We start from the raw sequence: 18,279 nt of genomic DNA on the forward strand, positions 1-18,279 counted from the left end.
GAGGACGAAACGTATATCTGGGATGAACAAAATTTCAGGTTGGCATGCAATCGACCAGTGTAAAACTAGCCAAGTTAAGAACAGTGCAGAGGCAAATGAAGAATTAATCGTGTGTATACATCTTTAATTTTGCTTGCTTTTTTTTCTTCTGGCCCTGAACATGACAAATTCAAGCTGGAAGTTCAATCCTCCTTTATCCTGTGATACAAAATCAATTATAGATGACTAGATGACTCGGCTGTATGCACAGGATACATTCTTGGTGAGGACGAAACTTATATCAGGGTTGAACAAAATTTCAGGTTGGCATGCAATGGAAGAGGCAATGGAAGAATGAATCGTGTGTATACATCAAGCTGGAAGTTCAATCCTCCTCTATCCTGTGATACAAAAATGTTTTAACTGCCTTAAGAGAAGCTTTTTTGTCTCCCTTCCTGTATCAACCTCCTTTTGCATCACTCCCTCTCTTTTAAATCTCTTGGTTAGATTTTTAAAATCTTTTCATTTTAAGTTGTACATCACTTGTTTCTCTCTTAACTCTACTTGACACTGACAGTTAGTTTGCGTCATACACAAGCATACAATAGTCTCATTTGGCTTGTTTTTTCTGCTGTGAACACAACCATGAACTCAACTTCCACTACTACTAAAGATTAGTAAACACTTTATTGGTGGGGACAAGAGATTGACAAATTGTGAAAGTTTTTCCCAACATATCAAAAATAAATCAAGTATTCACAGAGACGTTTCAATTCAGAATGAGGCAAATCCATTAATATTTTTTGGCATTAATACAGTGGGATCTTATCAGAACTGCAATACACTGCCACGCAATATGGTGAGTCCAAATCAGCAGAATTAATTTCAAGATGCGGGTCTTTCCATGTAAAATCATCCAAGACATTAAGATACAATTTGAACTTGGTGATACTTGAAGGACTCTGACAGAAAATATCCTTAGTCATCTATTCTGAGTCATTAATTCAAATTAGCCCGAGTGTTAAGATAATAAAATTGTAAGGCTGTCAATGGCAACTGATCATTTGAAATTGCTTTGAAACCCTATTTATGAACCTGACCTATTCTAACTTTGTAACACTCAAATATTCCACCCCACGCACACACACACTTTTTCATGAGCTATGTTAAAGTAAAATAAAAAATATATGAACACTGGAATCAAAGTCTTCAGACCTATAATGTAGCTCCAAGTAATCCCCACTCTAATTACTGCATATTTGCTTGCATTGTCTAATCAGAAATCTCTCTACATTATGTCAGAAGTATAATGTATTACAGTTTTCCCAGGATAACAAATCCATGTACAAAAAGTTTTACAGAATCATTTTTTAAAAGATACACGCTAACTAGAGCAGGCAGATCATTCGGAGCCTTGGGTCACTGAGGTCTGCTTTAACACAGTGGACAGGGCAGTACAGGGCATCAGTGGTTAAATCATCACAAGGAACATTTCGCTTTTTTGCGGTCAAACATATTCACCAAATTTTGTCTTTTTTTTTGTCGTGCAACCATATTGAAATTGCTTTTAATCTTTCTCCCCTATAACTGGGGTTAATTAAATACATGTTTGATACAGTGCAAACAAAGACAAGGGTGAAATCATTGTGGCCAGCTCAAGGTTTCTTATTGTGACACTCCATCGTGGATTTAGTTAACAGTGATCATCCAAGGAACAATTATTGGCAGGCATTCTGTGTAGACTCAGCACAGCAACAAGGCAGGAGTTAGGTGGCGGTGTTGTCCTTTTTTTCCCTTTTTCTTTTTTGAACAAACACAAGTTCAGGTAGTACAACAGGTGCAGAAGTGTGGCACTGCATTTTTCACATGCAATGAACAGATCTGGTTGTTTTATTTAACAAAGAGATTCACACTTTGATCTTCAGACAGCACATGAAACCTGATGAACAGCTTGAACAGGAGAGTGAGATGGGTGCAAGCAATGGGAGTAGTAGCAGCCGCTACCCCATCATTTAACGACATGCATGCGCTGCTGGTTCACTTACAACCACAAGGCCAACTGAAGAGAAGCTGAGCCTTCCTCCATTCCTGCCACACATTCCCCAGTTCACTCCAAACTCAAAAAATAATACTTTGGGACTGATTCGGCAGAAACCATTTCTGAGTTCTTTGACCAATGCGGCTGGTTTGTTGGATGCATGTAGAATTTTGCCTTGGTTTGTTCATACTCTGAAGCATTTGCCGATACAACAGACGTATGGCCGAAGTTTGATGTTCGGTGACGGAGGATTCAAAGTATGATGGGTTATTGACTTGAAAAGACTGGGGCATCTGAAGCCAGAGGACTACAAACCAGGTGTCTGCCAAATCACGTCCCTTAATTCATTCAATTCTCACAACATTTAAAAGGAAGGAAAAAAATTACATTAAATAATCATTTAAAAAAAAAAAAAAAAAAAAACTCAAAGCAACCTTTTCTTTCTTAACACAAAATGATGGATTTACTTCAATATCCAACCACTCAAAAATATATACCAGCACATCATTAGAAATTCCAAAGAATTTGAAACCAATAAAGCTTTGTATTTTTCATAAATCCTAACAAAAGAAAAATTGGCTGATACTTTGAAGTCAGGTTTTCACTCCATTTTGTGTGTAGGCAACAGTTATTAGGCTTCTGACATTTTCCCTTGGAATTTCCAGTCAAACTGAAGCATCTACTCACCCCTACCCATATCCCTCCCCACAAACTACAGTTTCCTGTCTCTCTGAGTGGGTTAACCAATCCCCATGCTCATCCTCTGGCCAGGCGGCCACACCCACATGGAGAGCACGTCTTTGATTGGGCCTAGGTCGATGGAGGGGGGCAAGAACACTGGCGAGCGATAGCCCATCCCCACACAAGTCCTTAAATCGGCACCACGGTTCCCCCCAGATTCGGATGGGCGTCATTATGCGATTCGCTTTTAAGTGCTGAAGCAGCTCCTATGCTAAGCTCTGTCTGTTTTGTTGTAAGTGGCACGGATGACCGCTCTTTTCCCCTTTAGTGTCCTTTCAACCGTCGTTTTCAACATCCAGTTTTTACAGTTTGCCGCGCTGAAAGAATGCCTGTCGAGAAAGTAACAGGGCAAAAAAAGAAAAAAAAGGTCACACATACATTGAAGTGAAATGCATTACTTTTTCCTTCATTTCATTACAAGATAAAGATGCCCTCTTCGTCTAGAAAGTTCCATACCTTCATGTAGTTTTTCAAAACCTTGACATCAGGCTGCTGAAGCACTTGACAGAGTTCCTATGGAAAGTTGAAAAGTTAAGAAATATGTTTAAAAAGAAAAACACCACACTATATAAATACTCTGATGTTACAGGCAAAACTAGTATTTGTTTTGATGTTGCACTTGTTTTAGACTCTTTTCTGTTAGCACTTTAGTAGTACCGCCCCAGACAAGTCACTTCAAGCTGAATCTGTTGTGTGATCCGAATGGGCCCAGACTTACCTGTGTGATATCTGCTGATACTTGTAGGGAGGGAAGGTACTCCTGCTGGAGAAACTGAATGAACTCAGGCCCCTAAAACATAACAATGAAACGACTGAAGGAAGAGGTTTGATTTTCCTGCATTTCTAAACAATAGATTGGCACCACTTTTAACACAAAATGGCTCTTCAAAATGTATTGGTATCAAAAACTGTTCTGAAGATGACATACCCTCTTGAGATGAATCATTTTCAAGGTCAGTGTTATCTCTGATAGTGTCTGAAAAACACACAAAAAGTGACAGGTTAAAAAAAAAAAAAAAAAGTATCAAAATACTTTGGGGTATGACAGTGGTATTCTGGGGAACCCTTCAAGGCTTTTCACTTACTAGGACAGTCTGGGCATCAGAGAGGTCGAAGGTCGGTTTGAGGGGAGCCAGGAAGCATGCTGGCACGATGTGCTTGTAGATAAAGTCTGGAAATCCGACCAGGCCGTCTTTGCCTCCTGAGGGTGAAAGAGAGGCAGAGCAGCATACCTCAGTTTATGTCCCGTCAAATACTGCACTGCTTCTACACCAATCACAATGCTGCGTTTTCAAGGCACCTTAAAATGACATCTCAATATCCCCACCCAGTCGAAGCTTTTTTACTTTGTTTGACCCAGAGTAATGTAGAGACACGGCTCTGGTTTGGCCTGTTGTTTTACTTGCTCGTTTCCTTGTACACTTTAAAAAACAAAAATTAGCCAACTCAATTATGAAGAATTTCTCAAATATAACTGCACCAGCAAGTTACCACCTAGTTTACCACCTCCCTTGTAGATTAACCACCATAGCTAGCTTGTAGTGTTAACACCTAACGAAGTTAACTTAAATAACACACACTGATTACTAAAAGACTGGATAGCTGCCACCTGTCGCACCTGCCACCTGTCAAAATGACATACTTCCGACGGACTTGGACGCTCTATAGACAAGAAAATGACGTAAGTCACAATCCTCTTAAATTGACTGTGGTGTCAAGTCCCTCATGGCCCTGCTGTGTGAAGGCATCACGTTTGTGGCCGACTGACACGTACCCCAGAGCTCCACAAGCTTGGTGAGGATGATGAAGCAGGTCTTCTGGGCAATGGGGTCGGGGAAGTCCACTGCCCCCTGAATGATGGTGAACAGCACTCGCTCCACATTCTCAGCGCCTGGAAGACCGGGACAGAGACTCAGGCTCAGTTTTCACACAGGTGTGTACAGGCGTGTACAGGTATGCAGTGATAGGCATACTTCCACACACATTTTAGTTGATGCTTCATTTGTCAGATTTATTCTATCTTTTGTGCCCTGGAGATATCTGCTGTGTATACTAGTATCTACTGTGTTAGAACATGAGCACCGCAAACATAGTCTACTAATGACCTGTGCCAGTTGCAAAAGCAGCAGTCATGACCATTGTTGATGCATAGGAATATTTCACAGAAAGTTCACATAAAATTCCTAAGCAAGATGAAAGTTATGTTAAACTCCTTAGAGTCAACTAAACTCTGCAGTACATTTATACCAGACACCACTGGTTCATTTGGCTATTCCAACACCCCTAAAGGCTACAATCTACCCTGTAAAGCACTTAAAATTACCAATCTGTCTCAATTGTGCTATCTAAATGAACTCGCCTTGCCTTCACATTTACATTTAGTCATTTAGCAGACGCTTTTGTCCAAAGCGTCGTACAAGGGAGAGAACAGTCAAGCTACGAGCAATAGAACCTGGTGTAACAATAAATACTACTTTACATAAGAAATATAACAAAATGAAAGAAAAAAGAAAAAGAAGTGCAGAAATGTAACTGCTGTAATTGCAAGTTACGCACTAGTCACGTGGAACCAACGAATGCAAAGACTACCCCAGTTTCGTGCACTAGGCCGGCGGCGATCCACTCACCCTGGTTGGCCATGACCTCGTTCATGCCGCTGCCCGTGATGGTCTGGATGAAGGCGAAGTAGCTCCTCCGGAGCATCTGCTTTTCCAGCGCTGCCGTCTGGTCGTTCTCCTCCGCCGGCCGGCCCAGAACCTCAAAGATGGCCAGCACCAGCGGCATGAAAACCTGCTGCAGGAATGGAGACACTTGGCCCTACACCAGGGAGAGAGAGATAGAGATAGAGATAGAGAGGGAATTAGATTTAAACAACCAGAACTTATGCTAGTCGCAGGTTCGCTATTGTTTTAACGTACACGGCAGTTCATTTTCTCATTTTAATCTTGTACTACATTACTTTCCTGCTGTTTTTCCTTACACTTCCATTAAAACACCCAAAAAACGTTCAAAACTTTGTAATGTTTAGGAGCCAACCCAAACCCGTTATATACCTGTTCTTTTAAGTCATCTTCAATTTAACGACTGAATGCATTCACAGTGTAGTACACCTACATTTACATTAACATTTAGTCATTTAGCAGACGCTTTTATCCAAAACGACTTACAAGGACACCTGCACCCTAACCAACTCCAGATCCCCTGTGCCCTAACCTTGGACTTGGTGAATACCTGTTCTTTTAAGTCATCTTCAATTCAACGACTGAATGCATTCAGTGTGGTACACCTGCACCCTAACCAACTCCAGAGCCCCCCTGTGCCCTAACCTTGAACTTGGCGGTGATCTGGCTGATGAGGGGAATGAACTCCTGCAGGTCCTTGGGCTCGCAGTCCTTGAGCATGTGCTCGGAGGCGGCGGGGATGAAGGGCAGCACCTCTTCCTCCAGGCAGATGATCATGCGGTGGAGGAAGGAGCGCACGGCGCTGCGCAGGGGGGCCCTCTGCACTGGGCAGCTCAGCGCCGGCAGGAAAGCGTGCAGGCAGTCGCGGTACACCTCCGTGCAGCCGCACGTCTTCACCGTCTGCTTGTTGCTGAAGGCCTTGCTGGTGCGGCTGAGGGGGGACAAAGGCGGCACGCGTTCATTAGAAAGACAAGACAAAAAAACGACTCTTAAAAGGAGCAGTCCACAATTATGGTGAAAGGTTGTTGATGTTTGGGCTCAACAGCCAATCAAATTACACCATCCCCTTCTGTGCTCCTGAAGCAATGCGTTGCTTGGCTGGAATAGAGAGGGAGGTCACAAATCCCCCCTTAAAGCCTATCTAAAATCTTTGGTGAACTGTTAAAGACTGTGTTTTTTGTAAAGTATGTGAGGAGGTCAGAATCGCGTGTGTTGGGTTGGGGGGGGGGGGGGGTTGTACCTGGCGAAGCCGACGGCGTGGCTGAGACAGTCTGCGAGCACCGTCTGCCGCTCCTCGTCGGCCTCCTGCGGCAGCTTGGCGAGCAGCAGGCCGAAGCCGTCGATCAGCGGGTTCAAGAGGCTGCGCATCAGCGCCTGCTTGCGCTCCGCCGGGCTCTCGCCATACACGATCAGCACGCCCGCCGTTTCGAAGATGAAAAGTTGGTCGTCGTTGGTCAGCAGCGCCGGGAAACCGTTCTCCTGGGAGGGGCGGGGGGGCAAAGGTCAAGGTGGAGTGGGCTACAGGTATGTTGTGTGTATTTGAGTATAAATATGAGAATTGGTTTTGAGGTGTGTACACATGACATTATTATGTGTTCATATGTGATATTAGGTGTGTATAAATAAATACGTAAATAACTAGACAAAGCCTTAATTATCCAAGTTGTGAAGGCTTATTGGTACTCAGGGTCATACAACGAACCCCCCCCCCCCCAATGTACGTGTTGTCGCCTGAGAAGCTGCAGGACATTTGTAATCTTCTGAACATTGTCAACATACTATCTTAATCTCTCATTTCCTCTAGCAGGATTAAGAAAAAGGGACTCTATCACATTCAGCAGCATATCTCCGTGTAAAAATTCCGCTACTCGGCTAGCTTTTATATCGTTCCCTTGTGGTATCCGAAAGCTATTATTCCAGACTACATTAAAACGGAAGACCAACTGAATGAATTGAACACATATTAGGCGTCGAATTTCAATGTTGGCTAATTTTAACCCAGCGATGCCTCAAAAACATGGATAAAATAACATAAAACGATATTTTAGGACATCCTTGGTGTGTATACTCGATATTTCTGAGGCGTGTACAGACGATATGGATGTAGGCAGCCAGACTCACCGGAGGAGCCAGTTCCAGCAGATCTTGTATTCTGCTCAGGATGTCCTCAATGAAGGCATTCATATGTTTGCTGTTTAAAAAAAACACAACACAAAAAACTAGTAAATACAATCCTTTAGCATCACTCCTGTTCATCAGGTTATAAAACTGCATGTACATTTGGATGGAAAATCTGCTGTACCGCCCAACCAGGTGAAACCCAAATGACCAGTTGCAGTGTAGTGGGAAGTCTATTTAACTATTCCCTCAGTGAGCACCTAGCTGGGCCCAGAGATGGGAGCTGTCCCTGAGCTGTAGTAGCCCAGGTGCTGGTGTAAATGTCTGAGTGTAGACAAAGTGGTGACCGGCGGGCTCGGTGACTTACTGCAAGGTTTTGACGAAGCGTGAGAAGAGGTAGGCCACACGGCTCCTGACCTTAGGACTGCTGTGCCTCAGACCGCGGTGGTCCAAAAATGCCATCTGAGGGGTATCAGACAGGGGCACAGTAAGCAAGTGTGTGTGTGTGTGTGTGTGTGTGTGTGTGTGTGTGTGTGTGCGTGTGTGTGTGTGTGATGGTGAGTGTGTGAAGGACTGATAGAATGGCTGAGGGTCCATGTGAGAAAAATGGAATCAAGGTGAAAAACTTAATTCTGCAAATGGCCGTTTATTATAATTTGATATCAGAAAGACATGTGACAAGTCTTGTCACTGACTCAAGGTTAAACTACTGTGTGTGTGTGTGTACTTCACTTACCAGGACGCTTGGAATGTGCTGTGGCTCCACAATGAAGAACTTGTCATAACGCACCACGGTCTCAAAGAACTCCAGCGCCACAGATGCGTGCTGGTACTCACTGACCCCACTGCTGATGAGCTGTAGACACACACACGCACACACACACACACACACACACACACACACACACACACACACACACACACACACACACACACACACACAAAATGTCAAAGCGATGCAGAGATCACAAAACACAATCCACAAAAACACCCTTGTTCACTCTAACATACGTCCGTTGTAACACACAGTCACTGGTGTTTCCTCTTGTGGTGGTAGTGTTAATCCATAAAACCCTCCATTAAAAGGATCACTCACCGTCCTCATCATTTCCTGCAGGGTAGAGGCCTTGGTGGCGTCCCCGGTGAAGTGAGCGCCATGGGACGCAGGGAGGGCCTCGCCCAGCATGTACAGCAGCCGGATGGCCACCTCCACCTCCATGAAGGGAGCAGTCTGCCAACTCCTGAGGATCAAACAACAGAGGTGGCCATGTTAGCAAAATAAAGGCGTTTTAATATTGGTTTTCATTCTAGTCAAAAAGGCTATTTTTTTGCCCTTCAGAGGACAAGGAAAGAAAGAAAAAGCTTAAAAAGTGAGGAAGCATCTGCACACTCAAAAATGCAGTGATTTATTTATGCTTTCAGTCATACCACCTCTAAGGCAACACATAGATTCCTTCAATATTTTACTGGACATGAATTAATCAAATCCCATGGCTTTAGATTGTCAGCAAGCAACCGCAAAAAATATATGTTGAAACAGTCTTCATTGCAACAGCAGAAACTGTACGTTGAAACAGTCTTCATCGCATGCGGATGGATTATGGCTGGATGATAATGAAGGCAAGATCTAAGTGTTATCAGAAATACTCTTACTTTGATTAGCCTTTGGGATTACAGGAGGATTATTGTGGCCACCCCTGTCCAGTGCATGGAGACTTACTGCAGTGAGTTGTTGAAGACCCGGCGCACAGACCCCAGGAACAGCTCGGGGGAGACCTGGGCAAGGCGGTCCAGCAGCATCTTCAGCTGCTTACGGTACTCCACAAACATGGCCTCATCCTCTCCCTACACCATCCACAGGGGGACATTCTTGTTTAAAACAAGGACACGACGGGTCCATCTCCAATAATAAAGATGTTGGTGCTAAACTAAAAGGCATCAGTTCACCCCCAAAAAATACTACGCTTTTCCAATTCTATTTTACCAAGCTGTATCTCAAGCTGTTGTTTTATATGTTCATTTTATATGTTAGGTGATTGACCAGTCAGAGCTCCTAGACTTTGTGAAAGACTAACCAGCACTGAGAAGTATGTGGATATTAAGCATGTCCACACCAGACAGAGCCAGGACTTTCTCACCTCATTTTCGAAGTTGTACTCGTCATCGTAAGTCAGTTTCTTCATGACCGCCAGCATGATAGCCTGTTGAACAGCCAATGTTATGAGCCACGGAGAGGTTCCGCAAAAAAGATTGACAATAACACAGATAGAAAGCATGGCTATGAGAGACCAGCCTTACCTCCACATTGGCTTTCTGTTGGTCAGTGAGAAGTGGAAGCTGTGGAGAAAAAAGAAAAAAAGACACATAAGTATTAAGTATAAGTAAGGCACAACCTCATGTCTCCCTCTTTAACAGTTTAATGTCACCTTTGAGCTAAGCAGGCCTAGCCTGGATACCAGACAGAACTTAGCCCCGCCCACAACATTTGAAGTCGGGAAGTTCGGTCTGGCATCGCTCCATTGGGGAGAAATGATGCCCGACCTGAAGCTGGTTTTACCAATCAAATTGCTAGGGCGGGCTTTATACGATGATGGACAGATGATCAACCGTAACGTAATCAACCACGTCACCAACACACGGGTTGAATTCGTTTTCAACAAACATGGCTGTCGCTGGAGAGCTGAAATGTATAGATTCGAGTCCATTTAGACATTGACAGTGCATTCATTTTGAAAGAGGAACAGAGAAACGCGATCAAGGCATTTGTCAATCGAAAAGATGTTTTTGCCTTCCTTCCTACGGGATCCGGTAAAAGTTTAATTTATCAGCTGGCCCTGGTCACATACTACGTTGCTCTGATTGGTTGTAAGTAACCAATTGAGCGAAGAGGCATTTTTTCTCCTGGTTCGGTTGAAACACGCCCAATAATCACAGCCCAAGGGAGCGGTATCAGACTCATATTCTGACTAGAATTATGAGTATGACATCGTCATAATGTAACACAATGGCATTTGTAATAAACGATTCTTCCTCTCCTGTTCCCCATTAACTCCAAGTTAATGAAGCCATGATACTGCAGCCAATACTTAAATATACTACATATTTATACTTAAATAAACTACATATTTACTTAAAAGAAATATGACTTGAATATGACCTTTGAACTCAGGGAGAATAATGAGCAACCCCACCTGTTTGAGCACATGCAGGTACTCATAGCAGAAGCCCACGATATTGGCCGAGATGTCATCATCCTCGTGCACTAGCAGCTGCAGCATGAGTGGCACCTTGGCCTCCAGTGCCCGCAGTGTTTCCGCGGCGATCTTGACGTTGCCGGTCTTGTGGAGCTTGGTCCAGCTGAGCACTAGCGACTGGCCCATCCCGTTCACCAGCCGTGAGAACTTGGCCAGGAAGTCTACGTCTTCCTCCTGGCGGAAACCGGTGTGTGTGTGTTCGTGTTGGAGGAGGAAGAGAAAAGAGAAATCTAATCTTTAACCTCTGCACACACATAAATCCAGCAGAATGGCAACCAAGGACTGGAGAATGCATTCTGTTCAAGAGCTTCTAACAAATACAAACCAAAATACAATTTTGCTGAAAGCAAGGCATCCATGAAATCCTAAATAAACTTTCTCCTAGGTACAACTTGCCTTATTTATTTGAATAATACATGAATTACTATTAGTCAGTACAGCATCAGCAGTGATCTATTTAGGTGTATGACAACACTGAGCTTGGACAGCAACCTCACATTCCTCTTTGCTCTCTTTCAAAGGATCAAAGTAGACTTGATCTGTCATCAGGAGCTAGTCAAGTCATGTTTGATCAGCCTGAGACTCAAATAACTCCAAAATTTAAGTTTATGTAAGTATGTAACTCCAAGTTTAACATCTAATTCCGACGTATCGGATATTTGCCCTCTTTAGGGTGTAATTAGAGTGTGTGGATATACATTTTCACGAGTCTCGCCACCACCTCTGTCCTATGGGTGTGTCTCCTATCTGCTCTTTGGCTATTGTTTAGGCCCAGTCCGACACGCTGCGTCATACCTGTTCCACGTTAAAGAAGCCAGCGGACTGCAGCACTTGGCACAGCGACTCCACCAGCTTAGTTTTGTCAACAGGATCCATGCCTTTGTTGATAATTTCAAACAGGCAGTCGCAAGCCTCCTCTCTCAGGTCCTCCACAGACATCTGACTCAGCAACAAGTTAACAAATCTGCATGAGTAGACAACGCAAAGGGGAGGTCAGTTACTTTCGAACTCTGAACCTGGTCAGGGGCCCTGTTTTTGACCTTAGCTTAAACAAGCCTTTGAGGCCAACATATTAGCTAATGCTTCCAAAAGTAATGGGATTAGTAGAAACCTGGGTGGGATTTCACTATTATATAGCAGGATTTGCACACACAAAAAGGCAGACTTATCTGAAATTCTGAATCAATTTACAACAATATTACAACACGACATTTACATCCACCACATTTCCCCATGACCATGTTTAAAACGGGTAAATTGTATCCGAATTAATCGCATGTCTTTGATCAAGACATGACTTGAAGCCTATGGAGTCTGCCAATACTTCAGATATCCTTTTTAGTTTGATAATGCCTTCAATTACTGTTGTTTTAAAATGAAGCTTCTTCCTATTGCACAAGCTACTTAACCAATACTAAGCATGTTTTGGGTGAGAAAACATGACATAGAAAATGCTGCATTTAATATCTAGTAAAATACTCTTCAAGCAGTACTATTTCAGCAATCCTCTTTTTGTAATCTTGCTGAGACACCGAGGTAAAACACTTTACGGAAAAGCTGTCGACAAGAAGACCAATCTATTTGCATGGAGGTGTTGTTTGTTTGTCAACACAGCACAAGGCTGTGGGGGGCCAACACAACAATGTAAACACTAACAGATCAACAGGCCTGATGCTTCAACTGTAGGAGACCCTTACTGACTCCCAACTAGCGTCTCCCTATTTTCTGATTCCCCATTTTTATCTGGCAAACAGTCTTTTCAAGGCCATTGCTTTTCCCACTCCTGTGCCTCCTCTCTTTAAATGCGCGTTTGGACAGATTTCACATCAGTTAAACATCTGACTGCTCCCCAAAACTGCACTTGGCACTCACATACTACAGCCTTTATCTGATTTTAACCCCTGGGGAAAAGCACTGCCACCACACGTGTTCACATTGGGTGGGGCTAAACAGCTCAGCTGACCTGTCGTTGGCAATGAGGTTGAGGTCGATCCAGGACACATAGGCGCCAACCACCTCCAGGCACTGGCAGGTGAGCTCGCTGTGGGACTGCTGGTAGGCCTGCAGGATCTGGAACCAGGACTCCACCAGGCTGGGGATGCACTGCTCCCGCATGCCGTCTTTGATCAGGGTGTTCCGGCGCACCTCCTGGAAGGGGGGCAGGGGATAAACGGATTGGTCATTAGCATTTACATTCCAATTACATTAGGATTAAGCACCTTGCTGGCTTTAGCCAGACAAACACTACTACTACTATTATAAGTAGTAGGAGTGGTATTAGTAGAACCAGTAGTAGTCACCTCATGGGAGTGCATGATGTCTCGGTCGACCACCTCTGCGTCGATGGCCATGAGGGTGCGCAGGTAGATGTCGACGCCGTGAGGGTTGAGCCCGATCAGGGTGAGGATGTCAAAGAAGAACTTAGGCCAGTGGGTCAGGTACTCCCTCACGAAGGTCAGGGCCAACACCTGCGCTGCCTTGTTCCGGATGAAAGGCTTCTCCTGGTGCATGTTCATCAGCTGCGCACGAGACAATGAGAGGGAAGAGGTTTACTTATGTGCCAGGTGAAGGTCATTTGTTTTTGATCAAAAACATTTGAACAAAAGTCCCTTTGTTTGATTAAACCAACGTCAGAAAAAAAAAATACACTGGATTGAGTCAATGAGCACAACCACAACCAGAGACCATTATGTTATGTATGGTGAGTGTTATGGTAAAAACAGTTGTGTCATGGGGTCAAGGGTCACACTCACTCTTTTCTTTTCTTTCTCTCACACACACTCACACACACACACACACACACACACACACACACACACACACACACACACACACACACACACACACACACACACACACACACACACACACACACACACCTGTGTCTGGAGCCACTTCATCAGTGTTTCCCTGATGAGCTGCTGCTGGGCTGCATTCAGGACTCCATGCCTGTGACAAACACATAACACATGCACACATTCTTTCCAGGAACTGGATCCTCCAATAAGCCCAAGTCAGCAGCCCATCCCCATTAACATTTCATTTCATGCACCGTTGTATTGATGTGTAAAAATGATGAAAAACGAGCATGTTAAGTACATTATCTTCCGAGGGACAGTAATATCTACAGATTCTTTGTACTGGGAACGACTAGTATGCTGAGCTTAATAAGACACAAATCAACCTATACTTCTGAAAACAGGTTCTTTCAAAGCATGTCGAAACTAGATATGGGATAAACAACCGTCAAACCTGCTCTTTTCAGTGAACACTGTGCCTACCTGTATTTGATCTGATGCTCCAACACTTGGAAGCAGAAGAACTTCACATGGTCGTCACTAAAGGAAGGGAAATTACAAATAGAAAAAAATTAAATTACTGGAAAAACGTATTGTATACAAATACAATCATTAATGAGACTGAATTTCTCAAGTTGTTTACCTGTAAATGCCTTTAGCCAGGGCTTCGGCACACACCTCCCAAGCATCCTGAGATTCTTTCAGTTGCTCGAAATATGCCAGTGCCTGAGAGGGACGAGGAAAGAGACGCGCTGGCTTACAAACCTAGGTAAGCAAACCTGACACAAACACACCTCATTCTGAATCCACCAACACACTTCGTCCCATGGGCCGGGGTGTAAACATCTGTTGCATCCAAGAGCCCTTCCCCACTGTACGAAATAATGGCACCTCGGGCACCAGCCAGAGGTTGAACCATGTTCCCATTTGCCACTGATACCGTACTGAAGTCAGAGCTGGCAACACTGTCCCTAGCTGAACAGATAAACATACTGCATCATATGATGTTGGATGGTCATGGAGACTGACTGACAGGGAGCCACTGGTAATACTACATTTTGGCCGAGGACCATTTCTCTTCTCTGGAACTTATCTATGCCTGGGACTGCATTTCAGAGGATTTCCTCTCTGAAAGACACTGTGTACAAATATATTGCGCCAAACCCTTGTCACAAATGTTAATACATAAACTTTGTTTATTTGGTTCATTCCCTTAATGTAATGCTAATTTCTGTTTGCATCTAATTATGGTCATCCATAGGACCAGGCGGTCTGAAGTTGGTGGAAAATGAACCAGATCTAGACACCAAAGATAAAGGTTAATCAACTTCACTCAGACAAACAGTGAGCCAATAAATCAACAGAAATGATAAAAACACTGATATTACATTTAAGCCAGTAAGATCTGTTTCGAGCCAGAGCAATATTAAGAATGGACATGCCTTGGGCTCAGGGGAAAGAGAATGCCATCAAAATGTTGTCATGTCAAAAACATTGTGTTAAGTAAATACAGACAACACACTTATACAGTATTGTTTGCCCCATCTCAAAAATAAAAACACTCACCCCCGTCTCTACCATCTAGGAGACCTGTATTCAGCGCATAGGTCTAAAAATACTACAAGACTCCACGCACCCTGCGAACCCCCTCAGGGAAAAACAAAGATATTCCGTTTCCTCAACAGCACTAACTGCAGAACCATCAAATCACCAAATAGCTCCCAAATTCTCCATCAGCACCTTACGAATGAAGGGCACCAACTACGACTGACTATGAATTTGCATTTTACTGTGCTACTAAACACCTGACATGTTATTCTTATTTCGAAATAGATCTTCCAGTATTTTATTGTATTTTAAAGCACCTGTCATTTTATTTCTATTTTGCACTGGGTCTTATTGTATTTTATTGTATTTATACTGCATTGCATCCATAAGTTCCTGTCATGTTATTCTTATTTGCATTAGCTCTTAAATCCACGTAATGCATGTAATAGTATATGGGGTGGGGGTTAAAGGTTATGTGTTCCTATTTCTTATTGTGTTATGCCGTGATTGGTTGTTGTCTTGTCATGTGCACACAGTGGCAAGCTCCGAACAACGAACAGCAACCACACTTTCCAAACACCACTTAGACTTTAAAGTTACAATTTTGTAACTACTGCATTTTGAGATATATACTTATAACCATGAACTGCAAAAATAAAAATCACAATACAAATGCCAAGAGAAACCTAAAAACAGTAAAAAAAAAAATATATCTACGATTACATTACACCACGCGACTGCAAGGAGCCAATTTGGTTGAAAAAAAAAATAATAATTAGATACAGATCAGTTCCATGCGATCTGATCAAACGGCACACTGAGCTTCATTTAGTTACAGGTAGTCACATGACCTGCAACTTCGTCCTGATGTCAGTTTTTGTCTGATCAAAACTGTCAGTTGCACAATTCCGTTGCAGTGTTAAAACCACTAAAATAAATCGTATCACACACAACTGACACACAAACAGCGACATGACTAAACTGAAGAAAGACTGTCAATTACCAACAGTAAATCAGAGCAAAAGTCTCATGGTTGTCTGGACTAGTTTGCAGCCAAACTGGATCATCAGTAACATAGAAAAGGTTGCTGGGTTGTCAAATGATTTTTCTTTCCATTTCCAGTACTATAAGACTACCCCCTACGTGCAGTAAAGCAGAAGTACTAGCAACTACACTGAACCAGTAATTTACACTGGCAAAATTACCTTTGATAAAAGAAAACTGACTGACTACAATTGTAGACCCATCATGCAAGTAATATGACTATAACAACAGTGCATATAAGAGAGATTATGTCTTTCTTTTCTTCTTTTTAAACAGCCAAACATTAGTGTCAAAATCTTACCCTTTGTCGATAACACGCATCTGCATTGGGGTTCAACCCCAGCAGTGCTTGCTCATCCATGATGGCTGGTGCAGACTGGCAGGCCATCCGTGGGTTAGCTAGTCTTCAACTCGGGTTCCCTCTTTAGCTCTACCCAAAGGCAGATCACACACATCTGGGAAGAAAAAAAGACAATAGAGGAATTTAGGGTGACAGCCCTCAACTGAATAATGCCTTTGGTTGTTTCTATGACCACTGAGTGTACGCCCATCTGTATAAAGTAAGGTTAAAGACAACGTTCCTTGAACTCATTCACTGCTGAATGATTTAATTAAGTTCCACTACTTCAATGGATAAACAGCTTAACTCTTTCAAGTTAAGGCTACAGTTGACAGACTTCTAGAATAGGCTATTACTACTTTCAAATTATCCAAAGCGACAATATTATTTGTGGTGACAATAGCGGCTACGTATATTGTCATGAGGATTGCCACTAGAAAAGCAAGCTTAGGTAAACAGAGAGCCTCCGCGCTATTGCGGAATTGTTTTTAATCGGCTGAAGCTGAACCAACACCATCGAACTACTGAGTGATAAAGCGCAAGGATAGAATGGGGTAGCCTCTTACTTGTCGCTGACTGCACAGTATAGGAAACGATTACCAACACTGGTTACATGTTCACTGATATGATGCAACGCAGCGTCAACATTTAAAATGGGCAGGAATGTCTATTCACGGTAACGTCGCCTATGGCAGAGCATTACCGATGAGATGGCTAGCTAGCCAGCCAACTGGCGAAAATCAGTCACACCAAACAGATAACGTTACCGCTCTGCTAACACACAGTATACCCATGTTTAAATAACAGTTTATAGACACATTACAATAGCCCTGATATCTTTTAAATAACTTTTTAGTCGCAACACATCAGCATGGCTACCTCAGAAAGTTGAACATACCGCTGAGTAGCTAACGTTACCTAGCAATGAGCTAATGCATTACAGCTTGCTAGCAACATGCCTATGTGTCACATGCGCCTTCACATTACAATAACGTGGCATGGCGTGCGCGTTTCACTAATATGATCACTCTACGTTTGTCTGGTGTCAAGGTCGTACTAGCTAAACATAACGATACATATCAGGGGAATGTAAGCAGTGTGTTTGTGGATGAATAGTGTTTTAGCTGGTAAATATAGCACTGGCTAGCTCACCAGATAGCTAACGCGCCGACAGCTTTTTCTCGCGCATCAGCACGCCTCTCCTTTTCACATTGTGTCAAAAGTGCTCCGCAAAAAAGTTTACAATGTCGAAATGATCAAAAATCCCTTCTAACAGTGACAATAGAATGATTGTGTACCTTAATGTCGACTTTAAAGAGCCATCCCCCGTTATTCGTAGTTCCCAGTACAAATTATTCTCCTGAAAATGCAACTACTAACGTTACGTTGATGGTCCAGCTTAGCGAATCCGACTGGTAGATAGCGGCGTGTTGGCTACTCTGCTCAACGGAAATGGGAACGTCACATTTACCTGGGTCACGACCGCAGGAAGGAATTCACCGGCGTTTAGTCTGTAATTTTTGTTGTATTTTATTGTTAAAATTGAATTAACATAAACACGTATGTGTTTCGAGGGGCTGTATGTGATTTCACCTATTACCCATGATTTCAAATATTGATCACTGTCGTAATTAAATCAGCAAATGTGTCGAAAACTACTGTGTTTCACATGTTTACTACCTTATTTTACTCTCTATGTTTACTACCTGTGCTCGATCTAAATCTACTCGCTAAGAAT

At 43.0% G+C, this 18,279-nt stretch overlaps 1 protein-coding gene across 2 annotated transcripts; it reads right to left on the minus strand.

Annotated features, from left to right (window-relative positions):
• Nucleotides 1–647: 647 nt before the first annotated feature.
• On the minus strand, nt 648–17,993 carry xpot (exportin, tRNA (nuclear export receptor for tRNAs)). 2 transcript variants are annotated; one of them, XM_012841369.2, is made up of 25 exons: nt 17,840–17,993; nt 16,503–16,656; nt 14,253–14,335; nt 14,093–14,149; nt 13,691–13,760; nt 13,112–13,330; nt 12,775–12,959; nt 11,607–11,775; nt 10,749–10,985; nt 9,856–9,894; nt 9,696–9,758; nt 9,278–9,402; nt 8,654–8,798; nt 8,294–8,413; nt 7,925–8,019; nt 7,561–7,630; nt 6,680–6,918; nt 6,085–6,370; nt 5,386–5,575; nt 4,533–4,649; nt 3,844–3,959; nt 3,687–3,734; nt 3,477–3,548; nt 3,215–3,271; nt 648–3,087 (listed from the first exon to the last, which is right to left on the minus strand). In XM_012841369.2, the coding sequence occupies exons 2-25, from the start codon at nt 16,587–16,589 to the stop codon at nt 3,061–3,063; spliced, it is 2,916 nt and encodes a 971-aa protein (XP_012696823.1). In that variant the 5' UTR covers nt 16,590–16,656; nt 17,840–17,993; the 3' UTR covers nt 648–3,060. The 2 variants fall into 2 exon arrangements, with proteins under 2 accessions (XP_012696823.1, XP_031438151.1); XM_031582291.2 differs by lacking the exon at nt 17,840–17,993 and adding an exon at nt 17,694–17,807.
• Nucleotides 17,994–18,279: the final 286 nt, after the last annotated feature.

This window comes from Clupea harengus, chromosome 16, assembly GCF_900700415.2.
Source record: "Clupea harengus chromosome 16, Ch_v2.0.2, whole genome shotgun sequence".
Classification (NCBI taxonomy): Eukaryota; Metazoa; Chordata; class Actinopteri; order Clupeiformes; family Clupeidae; genus Clupea; species Clupea harengus.